The sequence below is a fragment of the Ranitomeya variabilis genome, chromosome 1 (assembly GCF_051348905.1).
Source record: "Ranitomeya variabilis isolate aRanVar5 chromosome 1, aRanVar5.hap1, whole genome shotgun sequence".
Taxonomy (NCBI): domain Eukaryota; kingdom Metazoa; phylum Chordata; class Amphibia; order Anura; family Dendrobatidae; genus Ranitomeya; species Ranitomeya variabilis.
Window position 1 is genome coordinate 924,354,798 of NC_135232.1, and position 19,737 is coordinate 924,374,534.

The window sequence follows — 19,737 nt, forward strand, 5'->3', positions numbered from 1 at the left end:
GCTAGCGACGCGCTCACCATTACAGGCTATGGTGGCGTTAACGGACTACGTTAACACCGCGTTATGCCGCGGTGTAACGTAGTCCGTTAAACGCGGTCACATAACGCAATGTGACCCTAGCCTTAGGCTTGGCCCAATAAGATGCCTGTCAGTAATTGACTGACAGACACACTACTCTGCAATAGAGAAGTATTATTTATAATCTACTAGTATACAGGAGGATCAGTGAACAGAAGGAGCGCGGAAGACAGGAGGAGCAGTATACAGTAGGAGAGCAGTATACAGGAGAAGTATTAAATAGGAGAAGCAGTATACAGTAGAAGCAGTATAAAGTAGGAGAGCAGTATACATGAGGAGCAGTATACAGTAAGAGAGCAGTTTGCATGACGAGTAGTATACAGGAGCTTGGTACACAGGATGAGTAGTGTACAGTAGAATCGCGGTTTATAGAGAAGCATTATATAGGAGGAGCAGAATACAGAACAAGCACAGTATACAGGAGAGGCAGTATACAGGAGGAGCAGTATACAGGAGGGGCACTATACAGGATGAGCAGTATACAGGAGGGGCAGAACACAGGAGGATCAGTACACAGGAAGTGTAGTATACAGGAGGGGCAGTACACAGGAGGAGCAGTACACAGGATGAGCAGTATACAGGAGGGGCAGTTCACAGGAGGAGCAATACACAGGAGGGGCAGTATACAGTAGGAGAGCAGTTTTCATGAGGAGTAGTATACAGGAGCTTGGTACACAGGATGAGTAGTGTACAGTAGAAGCACGGTTTATAGAGAAGCATTATATAGGAGGAGCAGAATACAGAACAAGCACAGTATACAGGAGGGGCAGTATACAGGAGGAGCAGTATACAGGAGGGGCAGTATATAGGATGAGCAGTATACAGTATTAGGCAGTATACAGGAGGTGAACACACAAGGACCTCCCCAAAGAACTTAAGACAGGCCACAATGAATGTAGAGTTCAAAAACGTACTTTATTTATATCAAAAGATAAAAAAGCCTCAAGCTATTAAATACAAACTATACATGGGGAAGAACACGCCCCCGGAAGAAGAATTCATCGAAACGCGCGTAGGGGTCTGCTCAGGTCCATGTTATCTCACTGGGGTAAATATGTTTTGAGGTTTCCAATACTTTGCCAATATACCGCAGCATTAGAGGCACGTGCTTAGATGTTTTCATTGGGACAGTAAGTACCAATAGTAGGGTATTACCCTGGTACTATTACCCGTAGCCTTTCTATAGATTACCTGTTGCATGGCTGCTTTGATTTATGCACTTAGCACTTTTTATATGGGGGTTTTCCCTTTAGGTTTTCTCATACATATTATCTATTACCATCATTTCGAGTTATATGGCATATAGCCACTTTGTGGTCTGCTTCAATATATACTGTACAGTTGTCTATATATAGGCATCAGTGTATGATTAACACGTGATCTGTTCTTTAGATTGGAGGCACCTTTTCATCATGTATGGATTGTATTTAATAGCTTGAGGCTTTTTTATCTTTTGATATAAATAAAGTACATGTTTTTGAACTCTACATTCATTGTGGCTTCTCTTAAGTTCTTTGGGGAGGTCCTTGTGTGTTCATCATTATTGAATGTGTTCCCTTGATTTGTCTATGGACTAATATGTATAAGTGTACAAGAGGTGTAGTATACAGGAGCAGTATACAGGAGGGACAGTATACAGGAGGTGTAATATGCAGGAGGTGTAGTATACAGGAGGTGTAGTATACAGGAGGGACAGTATACAGGAGAGGTGTTATACAGGAGGTGTAGTATACAGGAGCAGTATACAGGAGGGACAGTATACAGGAGGTGTAATATGCAGGAGGTGTAGTATACAGGAGGTGTAGTATACAGGAGGGACAGTATACAGGAGAGGTGGTATACAGGAGGTGTAATATACAGGAGGGACAGTATACAGGAGGTGTAGTATACAGGAGGGACAGTATACAGGAGAGGTGTTATACAGGAGGTGTAGTATACAGGAGCAGTATACAGGAGGGACAGTATACAGGAGGTGTAATATGCAGGAGGTGTAGTATACAGGAGGTGTAGTATACAGGAGGGACAGTATACAGGAGAGGTGTTATACAGGAGGTGTAATATACAGGAGGGACAGTATACAGGAGGTGTAGTATACAGGAGGGACAGTATACAGGAGAGGTGTTATACAGGAGGTGTAGTATACAGGAGCAGTATACAGGAGGGACAGTATACAGGAGGTGTAATATGCAGGAGGTGTAGTATACAGGAGGTGTAGTATACCGGAGGTGTAGTATACAGGAGGGACAGTATACAGGAGAGGTGGTATACAGGAGGTGTAATATACAGGAGGGACAGTATACAGGAGGTGTAGTATACAGGAGGGACAGTATACAGGAGAGGTGGTATACAGGAGGTGTAATATACAGGAGGGACAGTATACAGGAGCAGTATACAGGAGGGACAGTATACAGGAGGGACAGTATACAGGAGGTGTAGTATAAGGAGGGACAGTATACAGGAGGTACAGTATACAGGAGGGACAGTATACAGGAGGGACAGTATACAGGAGGGACAGTATACAAGAGGTGTAGCATACAGGGGGGCAGTATACAGGAGGTGTAGTATACAGGTGTAGTATACAGGAGGGACAGTATACAGGAGAGGTGGTATTCAGGAGGTGTAATATACAGGAGGGACAGTATACAGGAGGTACAGTATACAGGAGGGACAGTATACAGGAGGTGTAATATGCAGGAGGTGTAGTATACAGGAGGTGTAGTATACAAGTGTAGTATACAGGAGGGACAGTATACAGGAGGTGTAGTATAAGGAGGGACAGTATACAGGAGGGACAGTATACAGGAGGGACAGTATACAGGAGGGACAGTATACAAGAGGTGTAGCATACAGGGGGGCAGTATACAGGAGGTGTAGTATACAGGTGTAGTATACAGGAGGGACAGTATACAGGAGAGGTGGTATTCAGGAGGTGTAATATACAGGAGGGACAGTATACAGGAGGTACAGTATACAGGAGGGACAGTATACAGGAGGTGTAATATGCAGGAGGTGTAGTATACAGGAGGTGTAGTATACAAGTGTAGTATACAGGAGGGACAGTATACAGGAGAGGTGGTATACAGGAGGTGTAATATACAGGAGGGACAGTATACAGGAGCAGTATACAGGAGGGACAGTATACAGGAGGTGTAGTATACAGGAGGTGTAGTATGCAGGAGGTGTAGTATACAGGAGGTGTAGTATACAGGAGGGACAGTATACAGGAGCAGTATACAGGAGGGACAGTATATAGGAGCAGTATACAGGAGGTGTAGTATAAGGAGGGACAGTATACAGGAGGTACAGTATACAGGAGGGACAGTATACAGGAGGGACAGTATACAAGAGGTGTAGCATACAGGGGGGCAGTATACAGGAGGTGTAGTATACAGGAGGGACAGTATACAGGAGCAGTATACAGGAGGGATGGTATATAGGAGCAGTATACAGGAGGTGTAGTATAAAGGAGGGACAGTATACAGGAGGTAAAGTATACAGGAGGGACAGTATACAGGAGGTGTAGTATACAGGAGGGACAGTATATAGGAGGGGTAGTATACAGGAGGTGTAGAATACGGGAGGGACAGTATATAGGAGGGGTAGTATACAGGAGGGACAGTATACAGGAGGTGTAGAATACAGGAGGGACAGTATACAGGAGGTGTAGTATACAGGAGGTGTAGAATACAGGAGGGACAGTATACAGGAGGTGTAGAATACAGGAGGGACAGTATACAGGAGGTGTAGAATACAGGAGGGACAGTATACAGGAGGTGTAGTATACAGGAGGTGTAGAATACAGGAGGGACAGTATACAGGAGGTGTAGTATACAGGAGCAGTGCACAGGGGCAGTGCACAGGTCTGAACAATGAATGCAGTGACACGTGAACCTATAATTATAGGAGCCGCCTGCCTATTGTGTCCTCCTCCGCTCTTCCCATGCTACATACATACACACACACAGATACACACAGACACAGACACACACAGACATACACACACATAGAGACACACACACACGTATAGCTACAGCAGCTGTTGCCATGTGACCCTCTCCCCTGGAGATAACGCCGGGACTCGGTGCTGACAGGAAGAGTTGTACGCAGAGAACTTGTCCACAGCTGCGGCCGCCGGCACCGACTCTCTTCACACACCGAGCGCCGTCGGGAAGAGGACACTCCTTTTCACCTCACAGCGGAGACTCGCGGCATCCCCTTGTGCTACACTGACTGCTGGGACTTGTGGTACCCCAGGAAAGCCCCCGGCATGGAAGGCAGCAGCGCGGCTGACATATTCAAGGCAGTCAAGGAATGGTAAATTCCCTCTGTAGCTTAGCAGCAGTTTACAACTTGTGGCTCTCCCTGTGTGTTTGCATGCTGAGAGTTGTAGTGCACAGCCCTTGGGCATTTCCTAGTGTCTGGTGATATGTACAGTATACATGGCGCTGATCTGCCCTGTATACAGCCTGCAGCAGCTGTCTGCTGTGTAGGGGGCTTCAGTCTGTCAGGGTTGGGGCTCATGCACATAGTTAGGGCTCTATTACAACTCATGGGTGGGCTGCATAGAGCTTTCTTCTGTAGACCCCAACAAATCTCCCATAAAAATATAGTTGAGGTTCATTGGCTGCCATATGTGCAGGGGGCTTTCTAGGGGGAGAATATCTCTGCATTTATGGCATCTGCCCAAGACTGTTCTGCTCCTTTAGGACTTAGGCACACAACGTCTTTAGGCAGATTCCACTCTGAACACGCAAAATAAATGCTTAAAAGCATGATCATCGGCATTTCTGTGTAATAATGACTTCCTGTTGGCATGCTCAATCTCTTGAGTGTCTCTTAGGCTATGTGCCCACGTTGCAGATTTTTCCACTCAGTTTTTGAAAAATCTGCAAGTAAAACGCAGTGCAATTTTCCTGCGGATTACCCACAGATTTCCAGCGTTTTTTGTGCGGATTTCACTTGCGTTTTAACACCTGCGGATTTCTATTGAGGAGCAGGTGTAAAATGCTGCGTAATCCGCACAAAGAATTGACATGCTGCGGAAAATAAACCTCAATGTTTCCGCGTGGAATTTTCCGCAGTATGTGCACTGCAGATTTGGTTTTCCATAGGTTTACATGGTACGGTACAACACATGGAAAACTGATGAGAATCCGCAGCAGCTAATCCACTGCGGATCCGCAGGCAAATCACAACGTGTGCACTTACCGTTACTGCTTCAGGTTTCCAAAGAAGGCCAAGTGGTTAAAAGAAGCGCCTTGATCATTCTTCAGGCGTCTTCCACTCCGAAGACACTCTATACTTTACAACACAAGTCAATAGGAAAGCTCCAAAGATTACCAGGCGTCTGTTTGAACATTTTCTCCATCATCTCTGGTTTCTGGAGTCCAAAAACATCCAGAAAAACCCAAGCGCAAAAGACGCCCCAAAATCATTGGTAAAATGCTCAAAAAAAAACTGCCGACTGACAAAAGACATTCTAAAAGCACTCCGAAATTGACCAAAAAAACAATAAAGACAGTCATATCAGCAAAAACAAAAATGGCGTTTTCGGAAGCATTTTCCTCTTGAAAATCTCAGTGGGTTCGCCCTCCAGAAAAAGATGTCGTGTGCACATATGATAAGGATATGTTCACACAGAGATGTTTTACAAGGATTTCAAAGTTGAGCCGCACCATAGATTTCCTTTTCCAACAGATTTTATTAAATTTTAAATTTTAACCGGGAAGGGTAGGCTAGGGAGGGGAGGAAGGTGGGGAAAGGGATATGAGAATCGGAAAGGACCCCTATACAATAGGGGAGACAAGCAATCACATAGTTCTGTAGAAATTAACAAGGTAGAAGTAGCGTAGAAATAATACTTGAGATTGAAATATGCATAATGTTATGTGTAACTCTCTTATACTATATAGTATCGGACGATTATAATAACTTTGAAGTTGTAGAAGGCTATAAGGCTATAATTACCAAAATTGGTTTAAATCAGCAGCTGCCGCTATATATAACACTGTGTAATAAAGTAGGTAACACCACGTAGCAAACCCTGTAAAAGATTTGTAGCCATTTTGACGTGACTATAGGGAATATATGAAAGCCTTCACATGAAGGCAACACCATAAAAAATTAATATAATCTTTATTGAAATACACAACACATGTTGCAATAAAATATTGGCGGGTAGGGTACACAGAACACAGGACAAAAGGTGGGTAACCCAAAATACAGCTCCATAAGTAACTCAATAAAATAAGTAAAAAAGTGAAAATGTGCAGTTACTCATATATGACACACGTCATAAAAGTACATAGCAGTATAACCATTATTACTACTAAGGCAAAGTAGGCCAGTAAAGTGACAGTGTGCAAAAAATAACATATAGATATACTACATAAGAGCAGACAGTGGCATGAGTATTAATATTTACCAGTAGGAGCGTTCCTGGGGACCCACCACACCCGACGCGCGTTTCGCACCGAAAGCATTTCGGTGCGAAACGCGCGTCGGGTGTGGTGGGTCCCCAGGAACGCTCCTACTGGTAAATATTAATACTCATGCCACTGTCTGCTCTTCTGTAGTATATCTATATGTTATTTTTTGCACACTGTCACTTTACTGGCCTACTTTGCCTTAGTAGTAATAATGGTTATACTGCTATGTACTTTTATGACGTGTGTCATATATGAGTAACTGCACATTTGCACTTTTTTACTTATTTTATTGAGTTACTTATGGAGCTGTATTTTGGGTTACCCACCTTTTGTCCTGTGTTCTGTGTACCCTACCCGCCAATATTTTATTGCAACATGTGTTGTGTATTTCAATAAAGATTATATTAATTTTTTATGGTGTTGCCTTCATGTGAAGAATTTTTTCTTTTTGGTGTTTTGTATGCTCCCTTCACGGCAGCTTTACTAGGGATAATTATAGGAGTTGGTTAATATATGAAAGCCTGTCAAAGCCGGACCATTGTCAATGGTCCGCGGACTTTATTGGGCAAAACGTTCGGTTTAATCACATGTTGTGACGTGGACTATAAAGAGAGGAGAACAGGAAAGTTCAAGAGTTTAGTTTGGGTTTGGAATTGGGGCTAGAAGAAGATCCGGGAGGACCAATACCCGCGCAGTTTAGAAAGTCCACCGCCTCTTCCGGAGAAGTAAATGTACGCCATTTTGTCGCAAAGAAGAATCTTAGACTAGAGAACTGGTGCCAATTATATTGTATTCCAGCCTGTTGCAGTCTATTGGTGGTATACTGGAACATTTTCCGTTTTTGCATGGTATCCTTACACAGATCCCTGTATAAGGTCAAGTGACCGTATGGAGAAGAGATAAACCTTTGCTCCCTTGCGATGTCGAGTAAGGAGTCTCTTAGCCAATTTGGATAGAGAGAAACGATGACATCTGCGGCTATATCCGGCGGGAGAGAGGGCGGTCTTCGTATCCTGAATGCTTTCACAATTAAGTTTTTCCCTTTAGTTTCGGGGAGCATGTGAGATATAATAGAGGAGACGTAGTCTCCCAGCTGAGATTTCCCCACTGATTCCGGGATGCCTCGGACTTTTAAGTTATTTTTCCTTTTAAAGTTCTCGAAGTCTGTTAATTTATTTTTGAAAGAATTTATATCATTTTTTAGATTGACCAGAGGATCCGATCGCACAGAGTCGTCCCTTGCCTTTTTAAAAGACGCCAGCTTGTGATGATTACCTGAAGGTTTGGACATTTTCGGAGTGTTGGGAGATTTGTCAGAGGTCATGTGAACGTCGGAGAGCGGGACAGCACTTATTTGAGAAAAGATGTTTTTACAACGTTTTTTAAAGATTTTTTCGGAAATTCTGATTCCTTTTTGGTCCATAGATATTAGGAGAGCTTCACATATGTTGACCATGAATTTCGCTGATGGGTGGCTGTCAGAGGCTGAGACTCCATCAATCAGGGAGAAGTCAGGGACCTCAGGGCAAGACTGCTCCTGTTCCATGTCGCTAGCGTGCGAGATTTTTGACATATCATCTGAACCGCTCGATTCCTCAATGTCGCTGGGCCCCTTTGAGTACACGTCTGAGCCCTCATAATCAAAGTAGTCAGAGGAATCATTATAGATTTGGTCTGAGGAAGCTGAGGAGTCCGTATGGTTGTCAGCGTCTACACGTTTATCAGCTATTGGTGACATTGGCGTATCCAGGAAAATGTCAGTATTGGTCTGATTGCCACCTTTCCCATTATCAAGGGTCTCAAGTTTCTTCTCAAAGCGTGAGGTGAGCGACTCTATAAGTGATTTGGACAACAATGCAGATTGCTCTGTTGTTTTACTGCTTAAAGTGGATTTATTCCCACGCTGTTTGGACTTATTTTTTGAGGGCAGACAGTCATTGGTGGTGTTGAGCTGGATCCCCAGCTCCAGTGAAAGCATCTCCTCCTCATTATGACCCAGCACTGATGATGATGATGATGGTGACTTGTCCCATAAGCAGTGCCCTTTTTGTGGGTACGAGTCTGCCCCATCCTGAAAGAGTCTAACCCAATCTGGTGGGTTATATTTATTGCCGTTTCTCCCTCCTGGGAATGGTTTCTCCCCACCGTACTGGGGTGATGTGCGGCGCTTAAAAAGCTCTCCCTTGTCATGTTGTGCAGGGTATAGTTTCTCCCCCTGTACTGGGGAGATGTGCGGCGCTTTAAATGCTCCCCCTCGGCGTGGTGTGTAGGGGATACATTCTCCCCCCCATGCTGGGGAGATGTGCGGTGTTTATAGTGTTCACCCTCTGCATGATGATCTGCAAAATGACCTCGCCGCTGCTCCTCGACTCCACTGTCCCCCTCAGCCGCTCCCAGCATCTGACACTTTCGGCCCCCTTCACTTCCGGGTACGAACTCCTGTGCATCGTACCTTAGAGTGTTGCGTCGCGTCAGGGAAATCACTCCGCGGCCGGGCTTCTGTGCTGTCGGTGTGCCGTCTCTTAGCTCTCCTGTCATCGCTGTAGCTTGCGGTGCAGGGGAGATCTCTCGGTGCTCCTTGCTTTCTTCACCGCTCGGCCACGATGTCCAGATGGGGGCGGGGATTCTTGTTGCAGTCATCGCTGGGCAGCTTGTAATATCCTTCCGCCGCGTCCTTGCAGAGTAGATGTCCGCGGTCACTCTGCTTCTTGTCGGTTCACCTTCAGTCTTCTCCAGGGATGAGGCGGGGGCAGGGGTTTTCCACTCACCTGTCCGGGCTGTGGTAGGTTTTCTTTGGGGCTGCAGGCCCGCCAGTCTTCGGCCAGCAGCTCCACTGTTTTCACCGCCGGAACTACTTCCTTCCTCAAAGGGAAGCCTGCCGCCATTGAATTCCTCCTGGAGACCTCTCCGCCACAATGAGGGAGTTTTAGTCGGTGTGCCCGCTTTTTCCCTGTCTCCTCTCCTTCTTGGCATGTTCTTGTGTGTTGAGGAGTCCAAAAATCCACGTTTGAGTAGGCTAAATTAGTAGCAATTAAGGGATTAGCAGGAGCACTGCAAAAGCACGTCCACTCCTGTCCCTTGGCAAACCACACCCCCTCCGCACCATAGATTTCCATTGAAAATTGACTTTAGGCCATGTTCACACTTTGCGGTGTGCTCTGCAGGTTTATCCCGCAGCGGAATTGATAAATCTGCAGGGCAAAACCGCTGCGGTTATCCCTGCAGATTTATCGCGGTTTGTTCCGCGGTTTCCGCTGCGGGATTACTCCTGTACTATTGATGCTGCATATGCAGCAATATGCAGCATCAATAGTAATGATAAAAATAATAAAAATTGGTTATACTCACCCTCCGATGTCCGGATCTCCTCGGCGCTGCACGCGGCGCTCCAATTCCAAAGATGCTGTGCCGAGAAGGACCTTCGTGACGTCACGGTCATGTGACCGCGGCGTCATCACGGTCATGTGACCGCGACGTCACCACAGGTCCTGCTCGCACAGCAAACCGAAGACCGGACGGCCGCGTGCAGCGCTGTGAGGTGAGTATAACATAATTTTTTATTTTAATTCTTTTTTTTTACACTATTTATGGTTCCCAGGGCCTGGAGGAGAGTCTCCTCTCCTCCACCCTGGGTACCACCCGCACATTATCCGCTTACTTCCCGCAACGTGGGCACAGCCCCATGCGGGAAGTAAGCGGTTCAATGTATTTCTATGGGTGCAGAATCGCTGCGATTCTGCACAAAGAAGTGACATGCTGCGGGTTTTAAACCGCTGCGTTTCTGCGCGGTTTTTCCCGCAGCATGTGCACTGCGGTTTGCGGTTTCCATAGGGTTTACATGTTAATGTAAACGCTATGGAAACTGCTGCGGACCCGCAGCATCAAAATCGCCGCGGATCCGCGGTAAAAACCGCAAAGTGTGAGCATGGCCTTTAATGTTCATACAAGAACTTTTCAAAGCATTTTCTTAACAAAGTTTTAAAAACCTTGAAAAGTTTAAAAGAAAAAAACAGCAAAGTGAAACTACCTTGTGGAATCGACTCAAAACTTGACACTGTCAAGTCTTAAGCTGTAAAAATGGACGAGAATCGCAGAAATGTTCCTTGAACAGTGATCCGTATGTCATCCGTGTGCAGTGCGAAGATGCGATTTTCTCACATCTAAGCATCCGTGTGACATCAGTATGGCATCCGTATGGCGAGATTTTCTCGCCTTCTAGCAAAATGGACGTATAATGGATTCTGGATTCATGGGCTCAAAACATATTTAGTCATATATATATATATATATATATATATATATATATATATATATATATATATATATATATATATATGTATATATATATCAGTGAGACATACAGTATATATATATATATATATATATATATATATATATATATATATATATATATATATATATATATATATATATATATATATATATATATATATACAGTGCCTACAAGTAGTATTCAACCCCCTGCAGATTTAGCAGGTTTACACATTTGGAATTAACTTGGCATTGTGACATTTGGACTGTAGATCAGCCTGGAAGTGTGAAATGCACTGCAGCAAAAAAAAAGAATGTTATTTCTTTGTTTATTTTTTTTTTAAATTGGGAAAAGTTTTTTCAGAGGGTCATTTATTATTCAACCCCTCAACCCACCAGAATTCTGTTTGGTTCCCCTAAAGTATTAAGAAGTAGTTCAGGCACAAAGAACAATGAGCTTCACATGTTTGGATTAATTATCTCTTTTTCCAGCCTTTTCTGACTATTTAAGACCCTCCCCAAACTTGTGAACAGCACTCAAACATGGTCAACATGGGAAAGACAAAGGAGCATTCCAAGGCCATCAGAGACAAGATCGTGGAGGGTCACAAGGCTGGCAAGGGGTACAAAACCCTTTCCAAGGAGTTGGGCCTACCTGTCTCCACTGTTGGGAGCATCATCCGGAAGTGGAAGGCTTATGGAACTACTGTTAGCCTTCCACGGCCTGGACAGCCTTTGAAAGTTTCCTCCTGTGCCGAGGCCAGGCTTGTCCGAAGAGTCAAGGCTAACCCAAGGACAACAAGGAAGGAGCTCCGGGAAGATCTCATGGCAGTGGGGACATTGGTTTCAGTCAATACCATAAGTAACGTACTCCACCACAATGGTCTCCGTTCCAGACGAGCCCGTAAGGTACCTTTACTTTCAAAGCGTCATGTCAAGGCTCGTCTACAGTTTGCTCATGATCACTTGGAGGACTCTGAGACTGACTGGTTCAAGGTTCTCTGGTCTGATGAGACCAAGATCGAGATCTTTGGTGCCAACCACACACGTGACGTTTGGAGACTGGATGGCACTGCATACGACCCCAAGAATACCATCCCTACAGTCAAGCATGGTGGTGGCAGCATCATGCTGTGGGGCTGTTTCTCAGCCAAGGGGCCTGGCCATCTGGTCCGCATCCATGGGAAGATGGATAGCACGGCCTACCTGGAGATTTTGGCCAAGAACCTCCGCTCCTCCATCAAGGATCTTAAGATGGGTCGTCATTTCATCTTCCAACAAGACAGCGACCCAAAGCACACAGCCAAGAAAACCAAGGCCTGGTTCAAGAGGCAAAAAGCAAGGTGTTGCAGTGGCCTAGTCAGTCTCCTGACCTTAACCCAATTGAAAACTTGTGGAAGGAGCTCAAGATTAAAGTCCACATGAGACACCCAAAGAACCTAGATAACTTGGAGAAGATCTGCATGGAGGAGTGGGCCAAGATAACTCCAGAGACCTGTGCCGGCCTGATCAGGTCTTATAAAAGACGATTATTAGCTGGAATTGCAAACAAAGGTTATTCCACAAAATATTAAACCTAGGGGTTGAATAATAATTGACCCACACTTTTATGTTTAAAATTTATAAAAATTTAACTGAGTAACAAAACTTTTTTGTTTGTAAGATTTATGCATCTGTTAATAAATCCTGCTCTTGTTTGAAGTTTGAAGGCTCTAACTTATTTGCATCTTATTAAACCTGCTAAATCTGCAGGGGGTTGAATACTACTTGTAGGCACTGTGTATATATATATATATATATATATATATATATATATATATATATATATATTTATATTTCATACAGAGATAGCAGAATAGCCGGTAATTCAATTGTCGGCTTTTGCTAAATCATTACCAAACCTGACAGGATATGAAACATGGTTTACATACAGTAAACCATTGCATATCCGTTATATTTTTATATATCCCCCCCGGCTAAAAACATCTGCCCCCAGCCACCCCAGAAAAGGTACATCTGTAAGATGCGCCTATTCTGGAACTTAGCCTTTCTCTTCCCACTGCCCTGCAGCATTGGCATATGGGCTAATAAGGGGTTAATGTCACCTTGCTATTGTAAGGTGACATTAAATCTGGTTAATAATGGAGAGGTGTCAATAAGACACCTATCCATTATTAATCCAATAGGATTAGGTAAATTAGGATTACCCTAATTATTAGTATTTGCCAAATGCCAGAATAATGAGAGCGAGAATGCTTTAACCCCTTAATCCCATATGACGTACTATACCGTCGAGGTGGGGTGGGCCTTAATTCCCGGTGACGGTATAGTACGTCATACGCGATCGGCCGCGCTCACGGGGGGAGCGCGGCCGATCGCGGCCGGGTGTCGGCTGCATATCGCAGCTGACATCCGGCACTATGTGCCAGGAGCGGTCACGGACCGCCCCCGGCACATTAACCCCCGGCACACCGCGATCAAACATGATCGCGGTGTACCGGCGGTACAGGGAAGCATCGCGCAGGGAGGGGGCTCCCTGCGTGCTTCCCTGAGACGATCGGTACAAGGTGATGTACTCACCTCGTACCGAACGTCTTCTCCCTGCAGGCCCCGGATCCAAAATGGCCGAGGGGCTGTATCCGGGTCCTGCAGGGAGCACTTCCGGGTCGGAGCAGGCTGCAGATGAAAGCTGCAGCCTGCTCCGATGAAAGTATGATCGCAGATCTGATAGAGTGCTGTGCACACTATCAGATCTGCGATCTGTGATGGTCCCCCCCTGGGACAAAGTAAAAAAGTAAAAAAAAAAATTTCCACATGTGTAAAAAAAAAAAAAAAAAAATCCTAAATAAATAATAATAAAAAAAAAAATATTATTCCCATAAATACATTTCTTTATCTAAAAAAACAAACAAAAACAATAAAAGTACACATATTTAGTATCGCCGCGTCCGTCCGTAACGACCCAACCTATAAAACTGGCCCACTAGTTAACCCCTTCAGTAAACACCGTAAGAAAAAAAAAAAAAAAACGAGGCAAAAAACAACGCTTTATTACCATACCGCCGAACAAAAAGTGGAATAACACGCGATCAAAAAGACGGATATAAATAACCATGTTACCGCTGAAAACGTCATCTTGTCCCGCAAAAAACGAGCCGCCATACAGCATCATCAGCAAAAAAATAAAAAAGTTATAGTCCTCAGAATAAAGCGATGCCAAAATAATTATTTTTTCTATAAAATAGTTTTTATCGTATAAAAGCGTCAAAACATAAAAAAATGATATAAATGAGGTATCGCTGTAATCGTACTGACCCGACGAATAAAACTGCTTTATCAATTTTACCAAGCGCAGAACGGTATAAACGCCTCTCCCAAAAGAAATTCATGAATAGCTGGTTTTTGGTTATTCTGCCTCACAAAAATCGGAATAAAAAGTGATAAAAAATGGTCACGTGTCCGAAAATGTTACCAATAAAAACGTCAACTCGTCCCGCAAAAAACAAGACCTCACATGACTCTGTGGACCAAAATGTGGAAAAATTATAGGTCTCAAAATGTGGAGACGCAAAAACTTTTTTGCTATAAAAAGCGTCTTTTAGTCTGGTTTCACACTTGCGTTTTTATCTGCATGCGTTTTTTAAAAAAACCCGCATGTGTGAAAAAATGCATGTAAACGCGGTAAAACGCATGCGTTTTTATAGAAAAACACAAGAAAACAAGAAAAAAACAAAAAACCCTAACCCTACCCCTAACCCTACCCCTAACCTGAAATACGTGGCACTGAAATACGTGGCACTGAAATATACGTTTATATACGTATATACGTATATAAGTGCCACGATATTTCAGTGGCCACGTATTTAAGTGCCACGTATTTAAGTGCCACGTATTTAAGTGCCACGTATTTACGTGCCACGTATTTACGTGCCACGTATTTACGTGCCACGTATTTTTCAGTGCCTGAAATACGTGGCACTGAAATACGTGGCACTGAAATATCGTGGCACTGAAATATCGTGGCACTGAAGTATTTACGTGCCACGTATTTTTCAGTGCCTGAAATACGTGGCACTGAAATACGTGGCACTGAAATACGTGGCACTGAAATATTGTGGCACTGAAATATCGTGGCACTGAAATACGTGGCACTTAAATACGTGGCACTTAAATACGTGGCACTTAAATACGTGGCACTTATATACGTGGCACTTATATACGTGGCACTTATATACGTGGCACTTATATACGTGGCACTTATGACTGTCAGAAAATGTTCAGTAAACGGTTAGGGGTAGGGTTTCAGGTAGAATTGGGGAGTTTCCACTGTTCAGGCACATCAGGGGCTCTCCAAACGCGACATGGCGTCCAATCTCAATTCCAGCCAATTCTGCGTTGAAAAAGTAAAACAGTGCTCCTTCCCTTCCGAGCTCTCCCGTGCGTCCAAAAAGGGGTTTACCCCAACATATGGGGTATCAGCGTACTAGGGACAAATTGAACAACAACTTCTGGGGTCCAAGTTCTCTTGTTATCCTTGGGAAAATAAAAATTTGGGGGGCTAAAAATCATTTTTGTGGGAAAAAAAATATGTTTTATTTTCACGGCTCTGCGTTGTAAACTGTAGTGAAACACTTGGGGGTTCAAAGTTCTCACAACACATCTAGATAAGTTCCTTGGGAGGTCTAGTTTCCAATATGGGGTCACTTGTGGGGGGTTTGTACTATTTGGGTACATCAGGGGCTCTGCAAATGCAACGTGACGCCTGCAGACCAATCCATTTAAGTCTGCATTCCAAATGGCGCTCCTTCCCTTCCGAGCTCTGTCATGCGCCCAAACAGTGGTTCCCCCCCACATAGGGGGTATCAGCGTACTCAGGACAAATTGGACAACAACTTTTAGGGTCCAATTTATCCTGATACCCTTGTGAAAATACAAAACTGGGGGCTAAAAAATCATTTTTGTGAAAAAGAAAAATAATTTTTATTTTCACGGCTCTGCGTTATAAACTGTAGTGAAACACTTGGGGGTTCAAAGTTCTTACAACACATCTAGATAAGTTCCTTGGGGGGTCTAGTTTCCAATATGGGGTCACTTGTGGGGGGTTTGTACTGTTTGGGTACATCAGGGGCTCTGCAAATGCAACGTGACGCCTGCAGACCAATCCATTTAAGTCTGAATTCCAAATGGCGCTCCTTCCCTTCCGAGCTCTGTCATGCGCCCAAACAGTGGTTCCCCCCCACATAGGGGGTATCAGCGTACTCAGGACAAATTGGACAACAACTTTTAGGGTCCAATTTATCCTGATACCCTTGTGAAAATACAAAACTGGGGGCTAAATTTCATTTTTGTGAAAAAAAAAAAAAAAATTATTTTCACGGCTCTGCGTTATAAACTGTAGTGAAACACTTGGGGGTTCAAAGTTCTCACAACACATCTAGATAAGTTCCTTGGGGGGTCTAGTTTCCAATATGGGGTCACTTGTGGGGGGGTTTAATGTTTAGGCACATCAGGGGCTCTGCAAATGCAACATGGCATCCCATCTTAATTCCAGTCAATTTTGCATTGAAAAGTAAAATAGCGCTTCTTCCCTTCTGAGCTCTGCTATGCGCCCAAACAATGGTTTACACCCACATATGGGGTATCGTCGTACTCAGGACAAATTGCACAACAACTTTTGTGGTCTAATTTCTTCTCTTACCCTTGGGGAAATAAAAAAATGGGGGTGAAAAGATCATTTTTGTGAAAAAATATGATTTTTTATTTTTACGGCTCTGCATTATAAACTTCTGTGAAGCACTTGTTGGGTCAAAGTGCTCAACACACATCTAGATAAGTTCCTTAAGGGGTCTACTTTCCAAAATGGTGTCACTCGTGGGGGGTTTCAATGTTTAGGCACATTAGGGGCTCTCCAAACGCAACATGGCGTCCCATCTCAATTCCAGTCAATTTTGCATTGAAAAGTCAAATGGCGCTCCTTCCCTTCTGAGCTCTGCCCTGCGCCCAAACAATGGTTTACACCCACATATGGGGTATCAGTGTACTCAGGACAAATTGCACAACAACTTTTGTGGTCCAATTTCTTCTCTTACCCTTGGGAAAATAAAAAATTGGGGGTGAAAAGATCATTTTTGTGAAAAAATATGATTTTTTATTTTTACGGCTCTGCATTATAAACTTCTGTAAAGCACTTGTTGGGTCAAAGTGCTCACCACACATCTAGATAAGTTCCTTAGGGGGTCTACTTTCCAAAATGGTGTCACTTGTTAGGGGTTTCAATGTTTAGGCACATCAAGGGCTCTCTAAATGCAACATGGCGTCCCATCTCAATTCCAGTCAATTTTGCATTGAAAAGTCAAATGGCGCTCCTTCCCTTCCGAGCTCTGCCCTGCGCCCAAACAATGGTTTACACCCACATATGGGGTATCAGCGTACTCAGGACAAATTGCACAACAATTTTTGGGGTCCAATTTCTTCTCTCACCCTTGGGAAAATAAAAAAATTGGGGTGAAAAGATAATTTTTGTGAAAAAATATGATTTTTTATTTTTACGGCTCTGCATTATAAACTTCTGTAAAGCACTTGTTGGGTCAAAGTGCTCACCACACATCTAGATAAGTTCCTTAGGGGGTCTACTTTCCAAAATGGTGTCACTTGTGGGGGGTTTCAATGTTTAGGCACATCAGGGGCTCTCCAAATGCAACATGGCGTCCCATCTCAATTCCAGTCAATTTTGCATTGAAAAGTCAAATGGCGCTCCTTTGCTTCCAAGCTCTGCCATGCGCCCAAACTGTGGTTTACCCCCACATATGGGGTATCAGCGTACTCAGGACAAATTGTACAACAACTTTTGGGGTCTATTTTCTCCTGTTACCCTTGGTAAAATAAAACAAATTGGAGCTGAAATAAATTTTGTGTGAAAAAAAGTTAAATGTTCATTTTTATTTAAAGATTCCAAAAATTCCTGTGAAACACCTGAAGGGTTAATAAACTTCTTGAAAGTGGTTTTGAGTACCTTGAGGGGTGCAGTTTTTAGAATGGTGTCACACTTGGGTATTTTCTATCATATAGACTCGTCAAAATGACTTCAAATGAGATGTGGTCCCTAAAAAAAAATGGTGTTGTAAAAATGAGAAATTGCTGGTCAACTTTTAACCCTTATAACTCCGTCACAAAAAAAAAATTTGGTTCCAAAATTGTGCTGATGTAAAGTAGACATGTGGGAAATGTTATTTATTAAGTATTTTGTGTGACATATGTCTGTGATTTAAGGGCATAAAAATTCAAAGTTGGAAAATTGCGAAATTTTCAAAATTTTTGCCAAATATTCGTTTTTTTCACAAATAAACGCAAGTTATATCGAAGAAATTTTACCACTAACATGAAGTACAATATGTCACGAGAAAACAATGTCAGAATCGCCAAGATCCGTTGAAGCGTTCCAGAGTTATAACCTCATAAAGGGACAGTGGTCAGAATTGTAAAAATTGGCCCGGTCATTAACGTGCAAACCACCCTCGGGGCTTAAGGGGTTAAAGGCCCCGTCTCACATAGCGAGATCGCTAGCGAGATCGCTGCTGAGTCACAAGTTTTGTGACGCAACAGCGACCTCAGTAGCGATCTCGCTATGTGTGACACGTACCAGCGATCAGGCCCCTGCTGTGAGATCGCTGGTCGTGTCGGAATGGCCTGGACCTTTTTTTGGTCGTTGAGGTCCCGCTGACATCGCTGAATCGGTGTGTGTGACACCGATCCAGCGATGTCTTCACTGGTAACCAGGGTAAACATCGGGTTACTAAGCGCAGGGCCGCGCTTAGTAACCCGATGTTTACCCTGGTTACCAGCGTAAATGTAAAAAAAAACAAACACTACATACTCACCATCTGATGTCCGTCAGGTCCCTTGCCGTCTGCTTCCTGCTCTGACTGAGTGCCGCCGTACAGTGAGAGCACAGCACAGCGGTGACGTCACCGCTGCGCTCTGCTCTCACTGTACGGCGGCACTCAGTCAGAGCAGGAAGTAGACGGCAAGGGGCCTGACGGACACCGAAAGGCGAGTATGTACTGTTTGTTTTTTTGGTAACCAGGGTAAACATCGGGTTACTAAGCGCGGCCCTGCGCTTAGTAACCCCATGTTTACCCTGGTTACCCGGGTGCTGCAGGGGGACTTCGGCATCGTTGAAGACAGTTTCAACGATGCCGAAGTCGTTCCCCTGATCGTTGGTCGCTGGAGAGAGCTGTCTGTGTGACAGCTCCCCAGCGACCACACAACGACTTACCAACGATCACGGCCAGGTCGTATCGCTGGTCGTGATCGTTGGTAAATCGCTATGTGAGACGGGGCCTTAAGGCATTTTTATTACTTACTGCAAAGTCAAAAGTTTACATACACTGAGATAACTATACCTTTAAACAATTCTGGACTGCCCATATAATGATCTCATGTGTTTGAAAGCTTCTGATTTTTTGGCAACATCTGAGTTAATTAGAGATACATCTGTGGATGTATTTTAATTCACACCTGAAACACACTGCTTCTTTGTGTAGCATCATGGGAAAGTCTCAAGAAATCAGCCAAGATATCAGGAAGAGAATTGTGGACTTGCACATTCTTGGGTACAACTTCAAGATACCTGAAGGTGCCTCTTTCATCTGTACAGTTATATGCAAGTACAAACAAGATGGGAATTTCCAGCCATCATACGCTCAGGAAGGAGACGGGTTCTGTGTCCCAGAGATGAACGTGTTTTGGTCCGACACGTGTGTAAAGACCTTGTGAAGATGATGTCGGAAACTGGTAAGATCAACATGAGCTGAAAGGCCACTTTGCTAGGAAGAAGACATTACTCCAAAAGAAACATAAAAAAGCCAGATTCATGTTTGCAAATGCACATAGGAAAATAGACCCTCATTTTTGGAGATGTCCTGTGGTCTGATGAAACTAAAATTGGACTTTTTGGCCA

The 19,737-nt window shown here is 43.9% G+C and overlaps 1 protein-coding gene across 4 annotated transcripts in view; it reads left to right on the plus strand.

Moving 5' to 3' along the window:
- The first annotated feature begins 3,994 nt into the window (after positions 1-3,994).
- Positions 3,995-19,737, plus strand: part of LOC143790285 (uncharacterized) — a 213,488-nt gene continuing 197,745 nt past the window's right edge. For 2 of the 4 annotated variants that reach the window (XM_077279104.1, XM_077279105.1), the window contains exon 1: positions 4,003-4,392. In XM_077279104.1, the coding sequence (XP_077135219.1) occupies positions 4,346-4,392 (47 nt within the window). In that variant the 5' untranslated portion in view covers positions 4,003-4,345. Of the gene's footprint in view, positions 4,393-19,737 lie in introns of all 4 variants that reach the window. The other 2 variants (XM_077279107.1, XM_077279106.1) reach the window with 2 other exon arrangements.